This window comes from Pseudopipra pipra, chromosome 3 (assembly GCF_036250125.1).
Source record: "Pseudopipra pipra isolate bDixPip1 chromosome 3, bDixPip1.hap1, whole genome shotgun sequence".
NCBI lineage: Eukaryota > Metazoa > Chordata > Aves > Passeriformes > Pipridae > Pseudopipra > Pseudopipra pipra.
In genome coordinates this window covers 20784967-20806481 of record NC_087551.1, presented here as the reverse complement: position 1 = coordinate 20806481, position 21515 = coordinate 20784967, and the positions used below count along the sequence as shown (strand labels likewise).

General features: G+C 41.0%; 1 protein-coding gene across 34 annotated transcripts in view; it reads right to left on the bottom strand.

Moving 5' to 3' along the window:
* The window catches only part of ESRRG (estrogen related receptor gamma), a 397162-nt gene that overhangs the window by 265809 nt on the left and 109838 nt on the right, over positions 1–21515 (bottom strand). Inside the window, exon 1 of one of the 34 annotated variants that reach the window (XM_064648219.1) lies at positions 20697–20720. The exons of 30 other annotated variants lie outside the window; for them this stretch is intronic. Coding sequence is in view for 1 of the 4 variants with exons in the window: in XM_064648189.1 (XP_064504259.1) it covers positions 16640–16669 (30 nt within the window). In the remaining 3 variants the exon portion in view is untranslated. Of the gene's footprint in view, positions 1–16639; positions 17054–20696; positions 20721–21515 lie in introns of those variants that run through there. 3 more of the 34 variants (XM_064648220.1, XM_064648189.1, XM_064648201.1) reach the window with 3 other exon arrangements.

The window sequence follows — 21515 nt, the reverse complement described above, 5'->3', positions numbered from 1 at the left end:
ATACAGTCCCGCTTATATTTTTTTTATTCTCTTAATCCCTTTCATCACTTAATAGCTCAGAAAGTAATGGATTTCGGTAAAAAGGAGAGGCTTATTACAATCAATCCTGTTGCTCTATCTCTGCTCGATGCTCGACTAATGAAACTTATTTTTCTTCAGGACCTCTACAGGAAATCCTTTCCTAAGGAAAAAAAAATGTTTAATACGTTGCTGACTTGTAATACTGCAACTGTATTATTCCTCTCCTTTGGGTGTCCATCCAGAGGTTTGTAAGAGCTATTAATCGTACTTTATTCACCAAATTCTAGCCTGTAGTGGCACAAGAAGCTACTGAATCTTATTTAATACAATATGCCAACTTACAGTTCAAACGACTGGAGGCTCTCACAGTAATTTTCAACTCTGAAAACTCAAAGATTAATTTTCTTTTTAAACAGTGAGGGTTACAAGGCCAGAAAGGGCAACTTTATCGTAAGGTTTACATCTTAAATAGTCCCACTGCCTAGGATCACAAAGTTTCTGTCATCCAAGTTAGACTCCTTTAAGATCTTACTTAAAGCATGCCACCTTCATAAGGGTTTTTAAAGCTGTCTTGTTTCCCTCTTTGGCATGCTTTGAATGAAGAGGCAAAGTAGAAAATAGAAAACAACCACTCTTCATTATTAAATGCTTTAGTAACAGGTAAGGAACCATTCACAGCTTTACTGCTTTAGCTAAACCTGCAATACTCCAGGGTACCCACAGCCTCCAAGCCACAGTCACACCCATGCTGCTTGGCTCATGTGCCTGCTCTCCTCTCCATCACCACTGGAGTCCCTTTCAAGCCTGCAAGAGGGGTTCCAGAGACTGTCCCTGTGCTCTGCCCACTGGTGCAACTCCACATCGTACAGCCAGTGAAGCTGCCCAGAAAGCTCACCTCAACATGGGACAGCCAGCGAGGGCTCAGACACTGCCTGCAAAATAACTATGCTTGCTCCCAATACCTAGATGCAAAACTGTAAGGAAATGCTTATTTCACCACGGAGGTGCGAGGAAAGAAAACTACTTTGGTGTTACTTTTATGCCAACAATGAAAAAGAGTTTTAGCATTTCCCAATACCTCTCCACAGGAGAACAAAAAATGAAATGTAATGAATGTAACTACCAACCTACCAAAAGGAAGCTACAGACCAGGACACTCCCTCAAACCAGACTCCTTACAGCTTAAAAGGATCCAAGGAACTATTTTTCTTCAGTTTATTTACTTAATTATTAACATAAATATTTGTTTGCCATTTTGTTTTGCATCTGAACAGAGCCAGAAATGGAAGTATCATGAGAAAAGCTAAAAATATCATAGGGACCTTTTTTAGACAGAGGAGGTGCTGGATATATCCTGGGAACAAGAATCAAAATTCCATTTCCATTTTCCAGCTGAACAAAGTCTGCAGCACAATACAGTCTTAGCCTTATCTAAAGTCAGTTGACAATAACATGGGATTTTCTATGCTTCTACCTCTGCTCTGAGGCCACTTCCAGAACCATCCACGAAGGCTACATGATGTAACCAATCATGCAGTACTTACTTAGGAGGCAGTCCTTCCTGGCCCAAGGTAGTTATGTTCTTAAGCATAGGAATGACTCCTTTCTAACCATAAACAGTACGGTTAATAATACTTTAACTTTTTTCTTTTTTTACTCATGTTAGTAAAATATGCTTTTTATTACTACAGATCCAAGAAGGGCTATTAGGAAGACAATGGTTCTGTGTCTGGATACATACAACTATTGCAAAGCTTGATCCTACAAATATCTCACATGGTTAATTTTACTCACATGAGCAGCCTGCTTGCATGAATAAAGTTACTCACGTGCAGAAGTGTTTGCAAGACTGAGCCCTAAATCCATTAAATTAACGGTGGAAATATATAAAATATATAATTGATGAACAAGTGAATTAGGATTCTGCTCAAAAGTAGGTAGAAAAGGATTATCACTCAGGCAAGCTCTCTCTCCAGTGACTGTTTCTGATTGATAGATTTGTATAAGGCTGAGTTTCTGATTAGTTCTGAGATATGAATGCTTCAAAATGTAGGAATAAAAAAAAAAAAAAGGACTTTCTGAAAATGAAATGCAATATCCAATTCAATTAAAAGAAAACGCTATGATCTGGAATTGAACCAAGACTTTGGGAAAATGTTATTTATTCTGTGCCAAGATTAGTAGATGTTTTCCAAAATGCCAGTTTACTTGGATTTTATGGAAAAATTGACCTTTTCACCCAGAACAGAGGCTGCTAATTTTATTAAAGTTGTTAGATATTTCCTCAGAGTGTATCCATGCCAATTCTAGTATTTCATTCCCCTGTTTTCATCTCTATTCCACTTGCATGGAAGTGGTTTGACAAAGCTATAACCATGGCATTGTTTCCTGCTCTTTCCATATCCACTGCCAATGTATTTCATTATTGGAACTCTGAAAACACTGTGGAGACTTGGAAAAGTGCTGCCCATCCAAAGCTGCTCTCCTCCCGATGGCCATAAGCCCCTGGGTCAGGTAATGTGCACCACGATCATCCCAGAAGAGTCTGAATCAACTCGACTGACAGGAGATGAGCCAAGCCTGTCAATTCATATGGCAGCTTGAGCTCATCATCTGTATTTACATAGTTCCTCAATCAAACTCCTGTGCTCTGTAAACTATGTTTATTACCCTTCTTACAGGCTGATATGGTTTTCCAGTTTGCTCTCCTTACAGTAGAAGCAGAGATCTACTCTTGATAGCTATATTGTCCCTTAATTCTCTCTTTTAAGAGGGAGGGAGCAGTTATTACTTGCCAAACCAGCACATGTTCACAGAGAGAGTGCGGTCAAGTGGTCAGGAGCAGAGCTGATGTTAATTAGCAATGAAATGAGGAATGAACCAGCATTAGCCCTGAGACTAATCAATGGGAAAATCACTCCAAGCAGGCAGCTTAATGAAGTACTATACAGCTGTTTATTTTTAGTCTGTTTTAGCCTGACAACAAAATCCCGATTAATTAAGAAAAAAAAAAAGTCTTTCTAAAACGTATTTCCTTGTAGAGCCTTGCTAGAGCTCTGATTTGTTTGGCTTTTCTATTGTATTTGTCTATACCTTTCTCTGGCAATTAAAGGCCCAGCTAGAAAAATTAAAGCAGGTCAAAAAACCATGTACCCGTCAGTGACACACGTTTGTCATTTGCATAACCTGCCACCTCACAGGTGGCCCATTCAGGGCCCTTCACAGCACTTAACTCCCCACCCCTCTGCAGTGGCGGCCAGAGGGCAAACCATCCTGGTCCCTGGCCTGCTCCTGCCACCCCTGTGTTGGAGATGGACTGGCAGAGGGAAGGATGAATACCGCAGCACAATTTGGGTGAGGCAGCCTTGGTCCTCTTGGTCAGTTGTCACAGAGCTCTACTGGGACCCTGGATGAGGACACCCATGCATGGTGTATGTTTCAAAATCTGGGCTTTGCTCTCACTATGACGCGATTCCTCACACACAGAATAGATGCAACAGCACTTCCCAAATGTTTGCACTGGATAATCACAGGTGAATCACATGCTACCTGCCAAATAAGTCCCTAACCAGGACATTTGAGGATGACAAGCAAGGAGCCACCCCACTGACTTCTCTTTTGGGCACCCCTGTGTCCTGTGGGGTCCCCCCAGCATCTCCCTTTTAACTGAATCCTGTGCTTCCTTCATGCAAAACTCAGCATTTTCTAAGAAAGGTGGGTTTAACACAGTTTGAATATGGTGATGGTAGAAGAGGCTGGGGAAGAAACTTGGGAGCTGAAGCCTTTTCCCCATAACACTATACCAGAAGACAGCACCATGATATAGTTCTTGCTTTAACTAGCTGAAAACATATTTCAGTTTAAGATACAGCAATAGTGAAAAGCAAAAACTTGGAGGTTTTACTTCATTTCCTTCTCTTGAAGACTCCAAATTCACTTTTTGGTGCATTCCTGCACAACAACATAGCATAAAATGGCATTTACATGACAGGAAAATTAATTATGGTTTTGACTTGACACTATAAGTAGGAATTTTAACACCAACAGTAACATGAGTCAGAGACACAAAGGGGGGACAACTCTTCTCCTGCACAATCCCCACCCACCAGAATAGAAACAGGCACAGGTAAAAGGTCGATTGAAACCAGCTTTTATAGGAATTTTTCTTTTTTTTAACTGTGTGTATTAGACAATTCATTGTTTGTTTGATCAAAGTCCTCTCATATGCCAACAGAAGCATGATTTGGGGAGAGGAGTTTCTTAATCTTTCCAAATATAATCAATAAACCACCTCTGAAACTGTGTCAAAGAAAAACATGGGAAAGAAAAAAAAAAAAAAGGACAGTCTTATGCAGGTACATTCTCTGAGCTAAATGTACATATGTGTCTTTAGAGACTTTTCTTGTCTGTCTGTATATTGCAATAAACATCATTCTGCAACCTTTTAGGCAAGTACTGCCTAAGCAAGAGCTGGGTGAACCACATGAACTGTTCTTCCCCAGGAAAAGAAGTAATCTTTAAACTGATATTATCAGCCCCTCTGTGACAGAGACAATTTCGAAGTCAAATTCACCTCCTGAAGATGGAGACATTACAGTAAATGTATTCATTAGATCTCGAGTGACAAGCCTTAATTAAAATGTACTGTGTTTGCAAAACGAGAACCAAAATTGAAGACACTCAAGTACAGTAAATATATCTTTTGCATTGAGCAGAGCAAGACAGACACTAGCTTCCAGTTAACACTCAGCAAAAGAAAACACTATAAAACGAATACTATAGATAAATTTCAATAACATATATATTTGCTAGAAAACATCCAACAGAGCATACATACCGTAATATAAATTCAGACAGACGTGTCTGCGTTCTTAAACACAAATGAAGTTTCTTAAAGACTCTATTGTATATATAAAAAGCAAGTTTTACCAGTTTTTCTTCTTTAGTCATTAATTCTGCAACCTGCTGAAATAAATACTGCTAATGCTTTTCACTTCAGTAACTCCATTCATGCAAAGATCACAACATTTCACAAACATCGGTTAAATAAACTGCCTTGTGGGAGAGGCAATGGCTATAAAAGAAGTGACCGACTGCTAGGGGGTAGAGGTGGAAGATCATACCTGTTAACAGCACACAGTTGGATCATAAATTTCTCAAGCCTAGCACATGCCATCGCACTAGAGGAAAAAGCTGTTTGTCTTTTTTTAAAAGCACACATGAACGTGTAAGTCTTGCCACCAAAACACAACCTGATTGAAAAGACCTACCATTCTGATTGATTTTCAACTTGGTTATGATTATTTGCAAAGGAAGTGAAGGGGATTATCAAAGCCAACCAAAGGTGCTTACTTGCAAGACTTGATTCCACCCAGCTGTAAAGTTTGATTTTCAGAAAGCTCTCTTTTGGGGGGCAGTGGAGGAGAAACACGGGGAAGAGCCACTGTGAAACAATTTTTTTAAAAGTGCAGACCTGAAAAACAACATCACTAGCCAGGTAATCCCCTTTATAGACTGATTTGATAGCTCAGGGAAAGCTAAACAAAGGCACAATGCTCTGCAACCACAACAGCTGGGTTGGAAATTGCTGCAGATTGTTAGGAGGAGCTGCAAACTAGAGATAGGCAATGAAGAGGTTAGAAATGATAGGTTAAAAAAAAATAAAAAGAGAGACAAATTACTCCAAAGACCATATTCTTTAAATCGTTGAAGCAAAACATGTTTATTTGATTTGTTTGTATGCCTATTAAAAAAATGCTACTTTGGGATTCTAGGAACCCAGTCTGTCAATTTTTCAGCTTCTGCACTTTCATGGTTGCTTAGAGCTGTTTAATGCAAATACATTTCCAATAAGAGATTTCATGCCCCTAAATTACACCCAGTTAAGGGCGAATGAAAATGTAAGGTAAATAACTATAATCAGCCATATTATCTTTCTCTTGGCACCTCTCACTTTACAGGCATATTTAAAGGCATCTCTGGGGTCCTATCCTTTTTAACAAGCGGCAGCGTATTTCCTGGAATATTACTTACGGTGCTGTGCTGTGAACATTACACAGGTTAAAATGTTACCTAGAGACCTAGAAAGAATTGCATCTGTTGCAGAGCCACGCTTGTTGCCATGTTTAGGAACATCTGAAAAGATGAAAGAAAATTTCCAACTATGGGATGAAAAAGAGACTAAGACTGCTTAAAGTCAAGCTTTTGCGTGTGATGCTGTTGATCAACACTGTTGGGGTATAGCGATTCCAGGCAAGAAAAATGAGACTGTGCACTTCTGGTATTCACTGAGGATGTTCTGGAAAGCACTCAGGATTTCAGTTAAAAAAAGAAAAAGTACAGGAACTTAAAAGTATTTCACTCTCACTGTTATTTTTAAGCTAATAAAGACATGCTTGAAAAAGAAAGGTGATCTGAGCATAGCTATTAACAGCCTCACAGTCCCTTGCTGTCTCCATGAAAAAGTATAAAGTGATAAGCAATAATCAAGGAGTAATTAATTACTCACTTGGCAAAGAAAATACAGAAGAATGGGAATCTTCAGAAGGAACTATATCCCCAAAGTCCTTCAAAACAAATTTGGATTATTCTGAGTGAGCTCAAGTTTGCAGTTGGACACTCTTTTGCTTTGTTTTACAGTAAGATGACTTTAGAATTCTACTAATAAATATTCTGCTTCAGCTAAAAGTGAAATTACTCAGCACTGACTGAGTTAAACCAGAGGACCTTTCTGAGAGAATAAACTCCTCATAATAAACAGATCAGTTTAGCCTGTCTCTCGCATACATCCCAATTGCCACCATATCTCTATTTACCAGCTTTTTATTATCCAAGCTATTTTTACATCATTAGCTTGCAGATCTCCTTAGGCTGAGGTTCTGCATTCTCCTAGAAAGAAAATTTCTCCTCAAATCAAATTTCACGTGGTCATTTGTCTTGTGAAGCAGCCCACAACGTTCTCAACCAGTTTATTCCTCTATGCAGCACCAGTGGAAAGTCTTCCTCAACAATTTACATGATCCTTGCTTATGTAAGCTGTGCTAGACCCTGTGTAGAAATGGATTTCCTCCCATGTGGTTAAAGAAACTGTTGGGGAAAAAAAAGTAGGGGCTCAGGAAACAGATGCACAACTCTTTCTTTGTGCTTCTGGCATGTGAGGTAACCTTTGGAAAGTCACATTTATCTGAGCCTCAGTTCTCTGTCCATAAATGGTTCCAGTAACAGCCTCACAGGGTGAAGTCCACTTTTCGTAATCCTCAGACGAGAAGTGCTGAAGAAGAACAAACTAGGACAAATAAAGGGCTGCTCTGGTTAGGGCGCATCAGGCTGCTAAATCCATCAGTCCCTAGGACAAGTCTTTCAAAATTACCATGGTATTTCTGCTATCACAGTGAAGCAATGTGGTAGAGCCTCCCTGATCTTTCATCAGCTCGGGAGTCCCAGAAATACCTGTTGAGTTCCTATGAAACATGGTCAGACTGAAAGACAGGAATGTTTGATTTCTGCTATGGGCTCAGAGTGAAAGCCATTAATTTATTGATTATAAATAATAGCTATGTTTTCCGTGGACCAGGGATTTAGAACAAAATATTGAAAACCTATACAATTGTACAAAAACGAGTACGGTTTTTCAGGCAGCCAGATACATACAGACCTACTTTCCCACACTCTTCCAGTACCTGTGGCTGCCAAGCACCTTCTCTGATCCATGCAACGCTGCTGATGCCACTGCTGGAGAACCATCTCTTCACAGTGCTGGGAATGAACATACAGCAAGCTCCTGACACACAGCAGGGCTTCACAAAAAAATCAAGATGCAAGTTCATGGGAAAGAAGATACAGATGACTACTTTCCCAAGAGTGCTGCAGAATAGTACACCTTAAACCTCATTAAACCCACTAGGTAAATGCAAAACCAGCTCCAACCAGTTCTTTTCTCTTCAATGTGTTTTATCTACAATTTCTTGAATGTAGCTGGAAATGTGACTTTCAAATATCCAGGTTTTTGTTGCATGCTCACCTAACCCTTATCTCAGCACCTGACAGAAGGAAGCTGTATACAAGACTTTGATTTTTCTTTTTGAATTAGCAGACATTAAGCACCCAAACTCTCTCATAAAAGATCTGAGGCAGAAGCTACATAACATCCATGCAAGTAATGTTTTTTTCCACTTAATCCAGACCTTAATGATCAAGAGATATCAGAAAAGTGTCAAAGGAGATAAACCCATTTATCCCTAATAATGCATCTACATTTCCTTGCCAGCAGCAGCTGATCTGGGAGCTTCGTTCCTGCACCAGGGATATACAAAGACCTCAAAACTTAAATGTCAATACAATACAGTTGTTGATTCACTGGGAAAAGTAAGTCATTGTGTACCAAGTTTCTGTTACAGTCAGTGATGCTTCAAGGCTCCCATGATAAACTCTGTAAATAAAGGTGCTGCAGGACAAAGCACAATTCTTTTTTTGTCTGTTACAAGGCATGTTTTCCTTTGCTTTCTGAAGGGTGTAACAGCCCATATTTCATGGAAATGGGGATCGAGAAGTTCTAGGAGGTATCACCATATAGACCTCACTACCATCACACCAAGGAAACATTATCATCTCTCACATGCTGCTTCTCTCATACCCTCCACAAAGGAAACAACTCGAGCAGTGTTTTGTTTGTGTGGTAAACAGAGACCCTGTGGTTGTGATAGAGAAGCAAGAATGAAGTCAAGCATGCACTCACTGCACAGGACCAGATATGTGACTGGGAAGATGGGGGGAAGTCCAAGTAATCATTTCAGACTAGCCCACAAGAAAACCCTGCCTGGAGTACAGACTTGCTCTGCACTGGCTGTGGATTTTGACAGATTTCAATCAATAGAACCAAAAAAACCTGAAATGACCAAGACAAAGTCACTTAAACTCATTGAATAGCTGTCCATGACTCCACTTGAACATTCTTTTGGGGGTAAAATGTTAGCACTGATGTTGCAGAGGACTCCATTGTGCTAGAAGCACAAAGCCACTCATCATACTTCTTATCACAGGACTTCAATAAAAATACCTAAGCAAGGCCCAGCCACAAAGAAACTGAAACATAAACACCTAGGATTTCAAGCAGGATTTAAAACTGCCTGGAAGCCAGTGTTCAGATGCTCACAGAGACTTGCTCTGTTGGAGCCAACACTTCTACACACTGTACGAAAGAGATTAGGCTGAGTGCTACTGTCTTCAGGTCCAAGGACACCAAATGGTGTCTGTGGGCTGCAAGACAAAGGTATAAACACCTAGGAAGAGGCCATCTTTCGCCAGAAGGGAATATAATTTTCTGATCACCCAGAGATAACGGTGATCAGAATTTGTGGACATCACGATGTGAGAGATTTCAAGCAGGCTCCTGAGTTGCAGACTAGAGTGACTGCAGGCACATATTTTTAGATAAATTGTGGTTACCAACTCTTAGCACATGTTCCTCCTCTTCACAATCATCAACTCCATTTTGGAGGGTTTCAGCCATCAGCTGTTCCTCAAACATCCCTTAATCAGGCAAAGGCAAATCAGATGTCTCACTAGGCCTCGGACACGCAGGCTGATAAGAGGCAAGCTGTGGGCTGGATGTGCTCTCAGGTATCAGCATGCTAACCAGCATCGAAGCCTTGACTTCTTTTGGTTGGTTGGTTGGTTTGGAATATTTGTTTGGTTTGAATTTTGGTATTTTTCTTGGGGTAGGGTGGTGGTGGTACTTGGTTGGTTTGTTAGTTTTTTGGTTTATTTTTTTGAGGTAGGCATGTGTTAATTCCCACCTCAAACTGTGTCACTACACAGCTTGATAAAGAAAGGAGGTTATCTGTGCATTTTAGACTTCTTCACAGTGTTGTTTGCAGACAAGTATGGAGGTCTCCACTACTTTGCTTTTTGTTCTGCTTTTTTTTTTTTAAAGTACCTTTAAAGTGGATTTTCCACGTTTGCAGTGTTTCCTGCGTACATGCTTAGAAACACCCTGATCCTCAGAGGAGAAACTTTTTGACCACATCAGGGCTGGCACTCTTCTCTCCCGATTCTGCACCCAACTACCACTAGATGGATGCACCTCTACCAGAAACAGGATTTTTTTTTCCACGCTATGCCTTACACTGAAGTCCCTTGGGTCTTTGACTGGAGGCCACCTAGATGATAGTAAAACATTTCACAGCAGTTTTTTTTTTTAAAGACATATCCCAGCCACACTTAATTCCCCTCACAGAGGTGATTTTCAGGAAATGAGAGTGTTACTGTTGAGCACATAACAAGATGCTCCTTTTGCCAACATAGTCCCTGCACAATCAGCATCTCAGTCACTGTTTTTCAAAGTGTTTTGAAGTCCTCTTAGTAAGGAAAATGCTACGTACCACAGACATCTATGTGAGAAATATGAAAGATATTTAGTGCTGTGGTCTTGGACAAAAACCTTTTGCTAGTACTTGAATCCTGTTTCGTTATGTGCTATTGGCATATTCCATCTTTGTTTCAAAATAAAACTACACTTCAAAGAGCAAACGGGATATTAGGTAGGTCACAAATTATTAGGTAGGTCACACAGGTTTTAATTTTTATACAACTAGGAAATATTTTTAAAAAGAGAGTTCAAGAAATACCTGGCTTCAGAAGATTATGCTGTTACCTTTCTGCACACTCAACCACCTCATAACAGCCATAAAAATAACAAAAACTGAGATGAGAGAAACACTTCGAAAATCCCTGGACTCCTATTTAGTGACTATAGATGCAGTTGCAACACTTTGACAATTTGCATGTTTAAACTTGCCTGGATATTTTCGCTTAGCAGTCAAATATGCTCAGGAAGAGAAGTTTGACAAATAGATAAAACCAAGAGACTTGCCCTTTAAACCTTTTTTGAGTAAATTCTTTTCTACCAAGGCGGAAGGAGGCAGGCACCCTTAAAAACCAAAATACTTTGCTTATTTAAAAATAGTAGTAAGCTGGCATTTAACAAGCTTTGTTCACAGGTACTTTTATGAAGCCATAGGACAAAATTAGCATGGCCCTGTGGTCACGTGAAACAATTTATATGGGAAGGACACGACTGCAGCCTTCATGCCACCAGACCAGCTACCCTGCCATGTGTTGCAGTGCTGGGAGGGTGCATCAGCAGCAATGCTGAGTTTCTACTTTGAAATGAAATTTTTCTACTAAGCCTAAGTGACTTTGGATCCCAACTGCAGTAATAGTTGTGATCCCCATCAGACACTTCTCCACCCCAAAGACAAAACCCATGATACTAAAAAATAAGCAACTCCCTCCAGCTGCTAAATTATGAGGGCTTAGATTTTGGTCATACAACTAGTTTGCAGATGTATGATAACTACATGGCTAGTATACACTTACAAATCCTGGGGCTGCATCAGCAGATCGGCTAATTGTGTTAATTAGCTATTTGCATGCACAATTACCTGATTTGTACAAGCAGTCAAGGTGATCATACATGTAAATTAGGCATGAATTTGCACAATTTACTCATCTGAAAATCTGCTATTCTACTTATTTTTAAGCACCAGAGATCAACAGCTACAGAAGAGTCTGGTGAATTACTGTCTTTATGGTTCATACATTTCCCAACTTTTACACTCAGTGTGGGCAAGCACACTTGCACGTATGGTCACACAACCATGTATACAGAAACGGGCACGTCACCATCAAATAAATTCCTAAAAAGAGTGACCTGCATCCCCATACAGACAGAAATTTACTTCTTATTTCCTAAAGGTCTTATTTTCCCCTTTATCTCTTCAGTGCTGGGAACTGCTGAGCTTAACAAAGTAAACTTGAGTTTACTTATCACAACAAGCTCAGGAAGCTCTGCAAGGAACAGAAACCCAAACAACTTCAATGCAAATACTCAACCTGAAGCCCTGAAGACTGCTTAACATTTAAAGCCCCACTGCTGCCATGCTGACTTGCTGGTTAGGGGGTTTCAAACACAAATGGGTCATCTACATTTAATGTGAAGTTATAACATAGCTTGCCAAACAAACGGATGTTTATGCCATCGTGGGGCTGTTCAGGGATTCCAGAGTGGAACACACAGCTATTATAAAAAGCAAATTCTCTGAAAATTGCACACCTACCTCCTCCCCTCCTGAGGTAACATCTTTAGCTGAAGAGGGGTTTGGGATAGTACCATACGGACAACAAAAGCCCAAGGATGGAGTAATGCAATGCAATCTCAAATATATCTCTGCCTGTTTCAAGTGGCAAGGTAATCAAAAATTTTCCATTCACCAGGGGCAATAAAAACACTAGTTCAGCCAAGAAGAAACAAAACCCATAAGCTGATTAAGGCCAACACCTACATGTTCATATCAGAAAAAAAAAAAAAAAAAAAAAAACAACCAAATGCTTGATATAACATAGTCAAATAGAAGGTTAAAAACAGGTCTCCAATCTCAAGTGCTGTGCATCTCAGAGTTTCAGTAGCTGTGGTCATTTACAGGACTTCCTCAAGCAGAAACAACACTTGTGGTTAGAGACAATAAAGTAATCCTGATAACTAGATCTTATAGAGAGGTTCAAACTCTGCTTCTGTCACTCAGCACACATTAGTGGAAGATTGTTGTGCCATTGTTTGCAGCTTCTTCCCTTCTTAAGTAGAAGATGCTCCCTGGCCTAGACAAACTCTGCTTTAGGCATGTAGCTCTTTCCATCTCACCTTTTGTCCTCTCCTCATGAGCAGTCACTAAAACTAAAGGCCCTTCCAGCCAAAGGTCCTGGGGCCAAGCTGTTGATGGTTTTGCGTACATGATTCATATAGTAACACAACTGTCAAATTTACTCCTTGTTTTTTCATCACTTCACTGTGTGGTGCAAATGTGTGTAAAACAGTAGGGACCTCTGGAAGAACATCGGGGCTGCACTGAACAATTTCTGATGCAGCTGCTGATGGTTAACGGGGCAGGACAAGTGTTTGCAGTGTTGCACCTCAATGCCCTGACTGATTCACCACCACCACTGGAAAGGAGTCCAACTCACTCTCCAATGTCTGAATATTTATGTAGCCCACTGGCTTTAAGGATGGTACCACTAAAGACTGAGCTAGAACCACTTCTGTATCTTTTCGGTAAAGCAGTACATTTTTCTTATGTTACATTTAACAAAGGAGGCATGCTGAATGTCTACTTCCTGCAAAAGTACTATAGATAAATATAAGTACTATAAATACATCCAAAATAGGAGTCAAGTTGCAATTCCACATCCAAATACAAGTCAATCCCTTTGAGACCTAGGGAATAGAGGAGAGCCAGACCCAGCTCAGCCCAACACTCCTCCCTGGCAATGCTCCCCAGGCACATGTGTTCAAATGTGTTTATCTGGGAAGGCTCAGGTCAGTTCAGTGCTGTAGGAGCATCTCCCGCAGCTGGAACATCCGAAGCAGGTAGCACTCCATGTTGTAAACTGCTCATGCAGCAGGACTGAGAAAAAGGCATCTCCTGGTCACCGGCTGTTACCGACTACAGGAAAATGAAAATACAGCATCTCCGCACCTGTTCACCTGATGGTGAAGGAAGGAAAAGCCATTACCGAGTGACAGGAGACGAAAAACCAAAATCCACTTCAGCAACTCACCCCAGCACTGGTGATTAATCTCACACTCCCACAGCCTGATGCACATTAACCAGATAATTAATAATTTCTTTAGGGACTCCAGCTCGGCAACTGTTTTATCAACCTGCACAACATTAGGAGAGAAATGCTGCATTTGTGATCAAACTGCTGGAACTACCGATATGTTCTGCAGGAACAGGAAAGGCTTCAGAGCAATCTGTGAGCCCAGTTTTACAAGTAACTGTAACATATGTGCAGAAATCAAGGCTGCTCCTTTATCAGTGCAATCACCAGACTCAAAAATCTGAGCAAGATCAGCATGACAAGAATAATTAACAGCAATGACCAACTCCCATCCAATACCCATCTTTCCCCAACAGAAGTGCTTCTCAGTATTTTTTAAAACACATTTTGCTTGTTGCAGTAACACAGTACGTCCAATCATGCACTTCCACTATCCTTGGTATGAATAATAAATCAGACTCATTTACCTTACCACCAAAAAGGTAAAATATTAAAAAAAAATAAAATTAAGTGTCATGAGATGTGTGAATTCTACAAGCCAAAGGCTTTCAAACAATTCAGTGCAGAGGATGGTCACACTTTGCATAGCTCTTGCTAACAACTTTTTGCCACCCTCTGTGCACTCACGCTCCATGCTCAAGGACAGTCACACAGGATCTGAAACACAATACCAAAGTGCTGGCACCACATTATCTCCCCCAGCACTTGAAAATGGACTGCTGAGAAAAATCACGGTAAGTATTCTTTCTGATATTAAACTCTCCAGTGTGTTAGATATATGTCAGTATCAAGTGATTAAGAATGACTGATAATTAATAAATCACATCCATGGAGAGTGACCGGGTATTATTTCTTTCAGCCTCTGAAAAGAAGAGCTAGATTCACACTTCTGCCTAAGCATTTTACCTTTCCAAATTAACAATCCTGTGTAACTGCTGCTAGCAAGATGTTCCTTTTTTTTCAGTGGTCTTCAAAATAGTAAGTTATTTGGGCTGCTTTTCTACTAATACTTTGTTGTTATCATTACTGTGCAGGTAAGGAAACAGAGACCCATTATGTGTGAGAGTCTTAAAGCTTCCCCACCACAGACAGAGTGAGTTCCTAAATACAGCTTTAACTTGTCCTTTCATCACACAACCACTCTTCCACCTGGAAGAAGCTACAGCTTTTGGCTAGAGCTCAGAAGAGTATCTGCCTTCTGAAAGATATTCTGCTCTTTACACTCAGGTCGTGGAAACGGGTCCATGCAGAGCTCCAGCGTTAGCCATGCACATCTGCAGGACTGACCAGATATTTCTACATGCATATCCAAAAATGATACATTTCCTCCAAAGTTTGTTCTAAGACTAGGCTAGTAATAAAGAATGCTTTTTCTTCTAGTCCTTAATAGGGCTTAATTTGTGTTTTTCTTTCATATAATATTAACTGAATGACGTAATATAGCAATTTTTTAATCATGTGCTTTAGTATTTATACAATTCTGCTCACCGTATTATTTGAGCCCCTTCATTTTCATAGTGTCAGTTACCATTATTCCATTAAATTAAATCCTTTTACAAGCATCTTTTTATAAACATGCACTAGAGATAACATAGCCACATGGTGAGGATTCAGAGACTACAGTAAGCAGATTACACCTGTCTTGATTTTCAATGTAGCTGTCGGCAGAGTATATTCTCCCATCAAACTGCACACAGATCTCCTCATTAAAGCTACAGGGGAGAATAATTACAGAACAGTACATTGCAGTTTACCAATTGGTCTTGCATACATAATGGCCTATGAAAGAAAAATTGCATCCTCCAACAGCTGGGAAAATCTTTAAATTGTTATTAGTATTATTATAAAATAGCCAACATTTTAAACTATCCAATAACTTGCCTCCTGTATGCAAAGCAGACAGATAGAGGTGATCAGGTCCAAAAAGGTCTTCAACTCCCAGCCCATAAATACAATTATTTTTCCCTTTGCAAACACTCCATTCCCCAACCTTCTGTTCCACAGCAAAATCCCTTCCTTCTGAGAAATTATGCTGACTGCACAGTAAGCCTTGAAAGCAAATGGGTGGTTTTCTGGATCTCCTAAGCCTTGCTGCTGAGCGTAAAGCATCACGTTTCTCCACATCCTCACTCCCTGATGGGGAAAACAGTGAGTCCGTCAGGTCCCCACCATCCTTCTCCCAGCAGTCAGGGGAGATGGGGGTCTCAGTGGCAGCCTGTTATCTTCAGCCACATCTGAGCCTTTCTTTGGCACCACCAGCAGGTCTTCTTGCTTGGCAGCTGGCTGCTGAGGTGCTGCCTGCCCCAGACAAATGGTGCTGGGGAGGCTGCAAACATCTCCAGGTGGTGCAGAAGGGAGCAACCTCCTGGTGTTTCTATCCCTGGCTTTTCACGCTCCAGAGCTGAAGCATCCAGAATATACTGAACTGGCAGTCCTGTGGAACACCAGGAAAAGTGATTTTTTACCTATGTTGATGCTTAAGACATGTGACCTGTGTTAGTGTTAATGGATAAAAGGCAAATCTATTTTTGGATGTTATTTGCATTCCAAGATCCCAACTGTTAGGACCTTCAGGCCAGTCAGCAACCAAACCCATCACTCTTCAGGCACCACTTCTGAATACCAGCTCTTACTCATCACACAACAGACAACCTAAGAGAAAAAAAACTCAGATATGAGAAGAGCCAAATTCTTCAGATGAAACAAAGTCAAGTTAGCTTTGCTAACTTTTCTTGCTAGCCAACAACCAAAGCATCCTAAAGCCCCTGCAGGACATCCTGACATGCTCGCCTACTCTGCTAAACCAGGAACTAAGAGCTGAGAACTTCAGCAACAAAAGAACATGCTGCTGGACCAGTCTCACATATTCTGGTTCTCCCAAAAGATTTTCACAGGATCAAAGACTCCAAAAGAGACCCTTTTGTACAAGGAGCCCCACAGCTACCTTTTCCCAGCTCTGAGGAACAGAGACAAAAGCCACCTCGGCACGCAGAGGGATACTTACCGTGTAAATGCATCTAACTGTTTGCAGCATTAAAATCACTGAACAAAATCGCTCTGTGAAACGACTCTCAGTACCAGCACTGCAAAGGATTTGCTGCTGCACTTTACCCAGCTGCACCTCCCAGACGAGCTGGCACGCTGCAGGCTTTCTTCCAGTCTCTCTCAGCTCATTACTCGTAACAGGGACACGCTGACGACAGAAGCAGAGTGGAAAACTAAACGGAGCAGAGCCTGCTCTGGCCAGCAGGCAGCCCACCACCAAGCCAGTTGCTCCTATGGACTAGGAAATCTTTGAGGTTCTCTTAGACAACTCCCTGTTTGCAAGGCTGCACCGCATGCTCCGGGGTTAGCTGGCGGCAGGCAAAGAGAGATCACCCAGTCTGACCTCCTGTGCAAACACTGCCTGGTAACCTTCACCCATTTAAACACTGCTTTCAACTCAGCAACTCCAGCACTTTTTCTAATTAGCAAGTTCGGGTAGAGAAATTCCTGGGCATCTCAATCACTGATTATTTTCCACAAAGAAAAGGGGAAAAAAAAAAAAAGATTGATATAAACTTTCTGTCTCTGGTGCAAACATCACAAATTTTGTAAACTTGTTCCTGGGGCCCCAGCAGGGGCAGAAACCACCCTGGGGCAACCACCAAGAAGGGTGTCCTCCACCAAGAGTTCTGCAGCAAAGTCCAGAGGTGACGACACATGCACTCAAGGATATTTTATTCTGGCCTTTACTCTGTGAGGAGGAGCCCAGAGAGACCTCCTGGGGCTTAGTTCATATTTCAACTCTCCCTCACAGAGCAATCTCACAGTAGAGAAGTGAAAAATAGCTTTGCCATCAATTGCCACAGTAGTAAAGTTTAGCCCTCTGGGAAAATTTTCCTCGACTTCACTAGTTCTGGACCAAAACATTAATCAAATAAAGCACATTAGCTATTATAGCTTGTATTAAAAATATAAATACCTCACAAAAACTGTGCTTTCCAAGGATTAAGTTTTAGAGGTCTGTACATATCTTTTCCTTCCACTACTGTTCCCTGACACTACTGATCATGCATATTCAAATCATCCATTTAAAGGTACTCTGAAACAAAACAATCCTTTATTAATTCAGATTACATACTCCATGACTTTTCGGAAGAATTGTATGTCCAACGTGTCTTTACAAAATATAGTTATTCCACCTTCCTGTTCTTTCTAGAAAAAAAAGCCAGCCTGGCAAGCGGAAAGAAAACAGGTATAAGACTACTACTGACTAAGCCATAATATATAGGATTACCTGGAAATTACCAAATTAGGAACCTGGTTTTCCTTAATGGAGAGGGAAGGGTGAATCATATCCACCCCAGACAAAGGCACTGAAGGAAAAGGGGAAAAAATTGTATCAATTGAGTGGAGAAACCTGTCAGATATTTCAGTAGATCAGGACTCTGGCTATGTATCAGAGAGGAGAAGCCCTGATCAAGTCACATGCCCTTTACTACAGAAGATAAGATGAAAAGGTTTCAAAGGAAACTGATGGTGACAGTTTCTTCATTTGTATGCAATGTGACATACCAGATCCAAACTGTTGGCTACTTTTTGAACTATTTGTCAGGGGAGAGAAATTATTATTTTCTTTTATATTTTACTTTCAAGAACTCTTAGTCATTTGGGGGTTCTCCCCCCTGCTCTGTGTCCCGCCACCCTCTGTTTTATTTTTCAACCAGGATTCAAACATTCACCTTTGATGTAACATTTTTGCTGTGCATCAGAATAGCTATGCCAAGCTTCAGAAGGACAATTGAATACAGAGAACGAAAAGGATGACATCACTTCAAACATGAACTTTTAATAAAATTATCCTGAGGAAACGTCCCTGGTGATGATTATTTTCTTTTCCCTGAATCTTCTGTTTTAGTCTTTCCATGCATTTACAACAATTCAAATTACTGCCAGGCTAGTGGCTGTAGTTGACTCGGAGCCATCAACTACTTACAAGCAGAAGTATTTCTCCCTGTTTCTCAGTGATTCTGACAACAAGGGTGTTAAATGCAACACAAAAAAATAACTCTGTAAGATCACAAGTTGCATGTATAGCCAATAGGCTGTATAACAGCTATATTCACAAGGCAAATAAATAAACTGAGGACTTGTGACTAGCTCAGCTTCTCCAGGGCCAAGACTTGATGGGTTTCAGCCCAGTGTTCCCTGTTGATGTGCAAAATCTGCAGTTGCTTGTTATGTTAGTAAACTTCCTCCAAATCATGCCCTTCTTTCCAAAAAAAAAGGTACCAAACACCTTGTCAAAGTTCATCTGTCCTAAAGAATGGCACTCAATATTCATGAGCCAATGATACGTTTAAGATAATAATATTCTCCCTGAAGTGTTGTGAAACATTCAGAAACTGCAGTAGTTGCAGCCATGAAAGTATCTGAGACTGAGACAGCCAGACACGAAAAAATATGTTGCAGTCTCCTGGGTGAAGGAGAAGGTACTCAAACCACAGGAAAGCGATACAACATTCACTTCTAGCTCTGGTACAGCCCAATAGATCAAATTTTAAAGTTGTAGAATTTCTTTTTAAATGTGAAAAATATTTTAAATGTTTCAAGATCTTTTATAAATCCTTGAGAATCCTAGAATCATGCTAATAAGGGACGCTGAATTTATGGACTCAAGTCTAAGCCCTTTTAAACATTCAGGGGAAAGAAATAGCTCTTTCAACAATATTTTTCTCAATCAGCCCAAATATTTTTGAAGCAAATTGTTTAAAATACATAGCTTACATGTATGAGTCTACTGAGAGTTTACAGAGATATTTATAGAGAAATTACTGCAGTACAAAGATTTAGAATCACTTAGAAGGTCTTAAAAAGCATATGACAATACCTTTAGTGCATAAAGCTGCTGCCAGAAACTCCTGTCAGTGAGGTTTTTTCCCATACCATCACCTGCTCTCTGTCCATGCAGCCTAGACCTTCCTGGGGGCTGTCGTAACATCCCTTGTAGGGCAGCAAGAGGAAAAAAGCTGCACCTTCCCACCAGGTTCCCCAGCTCATCAGCCAGCCCTCAGGGCTCCTGCTCCAGCCCTGCTTTCCCAGAGCTGCAGCTGCAGTCCATCTGCATCTCCTCCTCTGACACAGACCAGAGCAAACATGCCCGCAGTTTCCCTTGCTACTGTACCAAAGCCTTGCATTTCATTCTTTTTATGTTCTTGAAGCAACACAAATCACAAAATCCAAAACACACATGAGGAGCAATAACTCTGGTGTGAGCCAGAACCTCTTCCACCTGTGCCAGTATGAAGACCATTGCACTAGCAAATGCTTTAAGAGGTGTTTCCCCCTCCTCCCACCTCCTCCCTCCCCCCCCCCCCCCACACACCTTGTGATAAATTCTAACTCTGAATTTCAAAAGCTGCCACTAATAGAAAAAAAACCAATGGGATAAATCCCTCTCCTGGACACACAAGCACATGAAGTTTCACATTACTTGCAAGTGGCCTGAAGAGTTTGCACCCTGCCCACACATCACTACATGGTTGTGCAACGAGACTTCAGTTTGATAGGCACAGCCCCACAGCAAGCATCTGTGGTTGCAAAACACCTATGTAATTGGTATTCTAACCCACATTGGAGTGCATGTCCCTGCCAGCACATCAGATGCCTGCTAAGGGTGACCCTGGCACACACCAAACCAATACAAGAGTAAATCTTTAGGAGAAATATAAATTGAAAATCTAAATTCGAACTAGGCATCACAGATTAGTACTATTTGAAACTGCTGACAAATTCACATGGAATATGAAACCTAAAGAAGATGATGGGGAGACCCTATAGGCATATGATATATATATGTATATATACACACACACACACAAACACATATATATATACATATATATATACACACCATACAGCAGTCTCATCATCCAGCTTCTGACACCAAACTTAAATGAAAAAATTACTCTTCCTTGGCTCCCTCAGCAGAGAAGAACAACATGGCAAGAAATCAGCTTTTCCAGGGGTGCTCAAGAGTTAAAGCCTGAGGAAGGTGGCCCCCTGAAGTGGCTACTGACCTGCATTAGGAGTCTGACAGGTATAGGTAGCTCTTCTCACACTCTCAGCAGGTGGCCCAGGCTTGAGCAGACTGAAGTGGATGATGGTTCACCTGAGTACACAGCGCTGTAAGTAACAAAAATTCATCTCTTGCTGCAACTGTCCCTGCTACAGGAACAACAACTTCCAAAGACAGACAGGCTTTCAGTTATCATTAACTGAGTCAGCCATTCAGGGTCAGCTGCTACCAGTTATGAATCAGCACCATCAGGCTTTTCAAGTAGGTGTTAAAACCCAGGTGAAACTCAGCCCCCCTTCCCCAGGTGCTAAGCAAACCAGTGTTTTACCCCTGTGGTGCTGGGTGGGCTTGTGGCTCCTGCCAGAGAAGTGGTGGAAGTGATGACTGCAGCTGGGAAGGCACAGATATACCCTCCACCATGGGAACAAGGGGGTGGGGGATAGCTCATTTTGTACTTTCGAGTAAGGCCAGTGGGTTTTCTCCCCTGTGTAGGTGTTGTGTTTTTGTGTCATGCCCAGGAGATGGAACAATTTCAGACGTGCTCAATACCCTTCTCCCGCCCACTCAGTGTAACACCTTAGTCATCAAATCGTCCTATTGTGCTGCTCAATACTTTCTATAACAGTAGGAATATGAGAGTATGTCCAAAGATAGCAATGAACACACAAGGTAATTATTTTTAAGCTTGCTAATCACAATCAATAGTTTCTTAGCAAAACTGATGAGCTGGAGTTGGCTCCTATTTTTAACCAATAAGATATGCAGTCAAGACTTGAATTACACCATCGGGCAAGTCTCCAAACTCCTAACGACTGCCAGC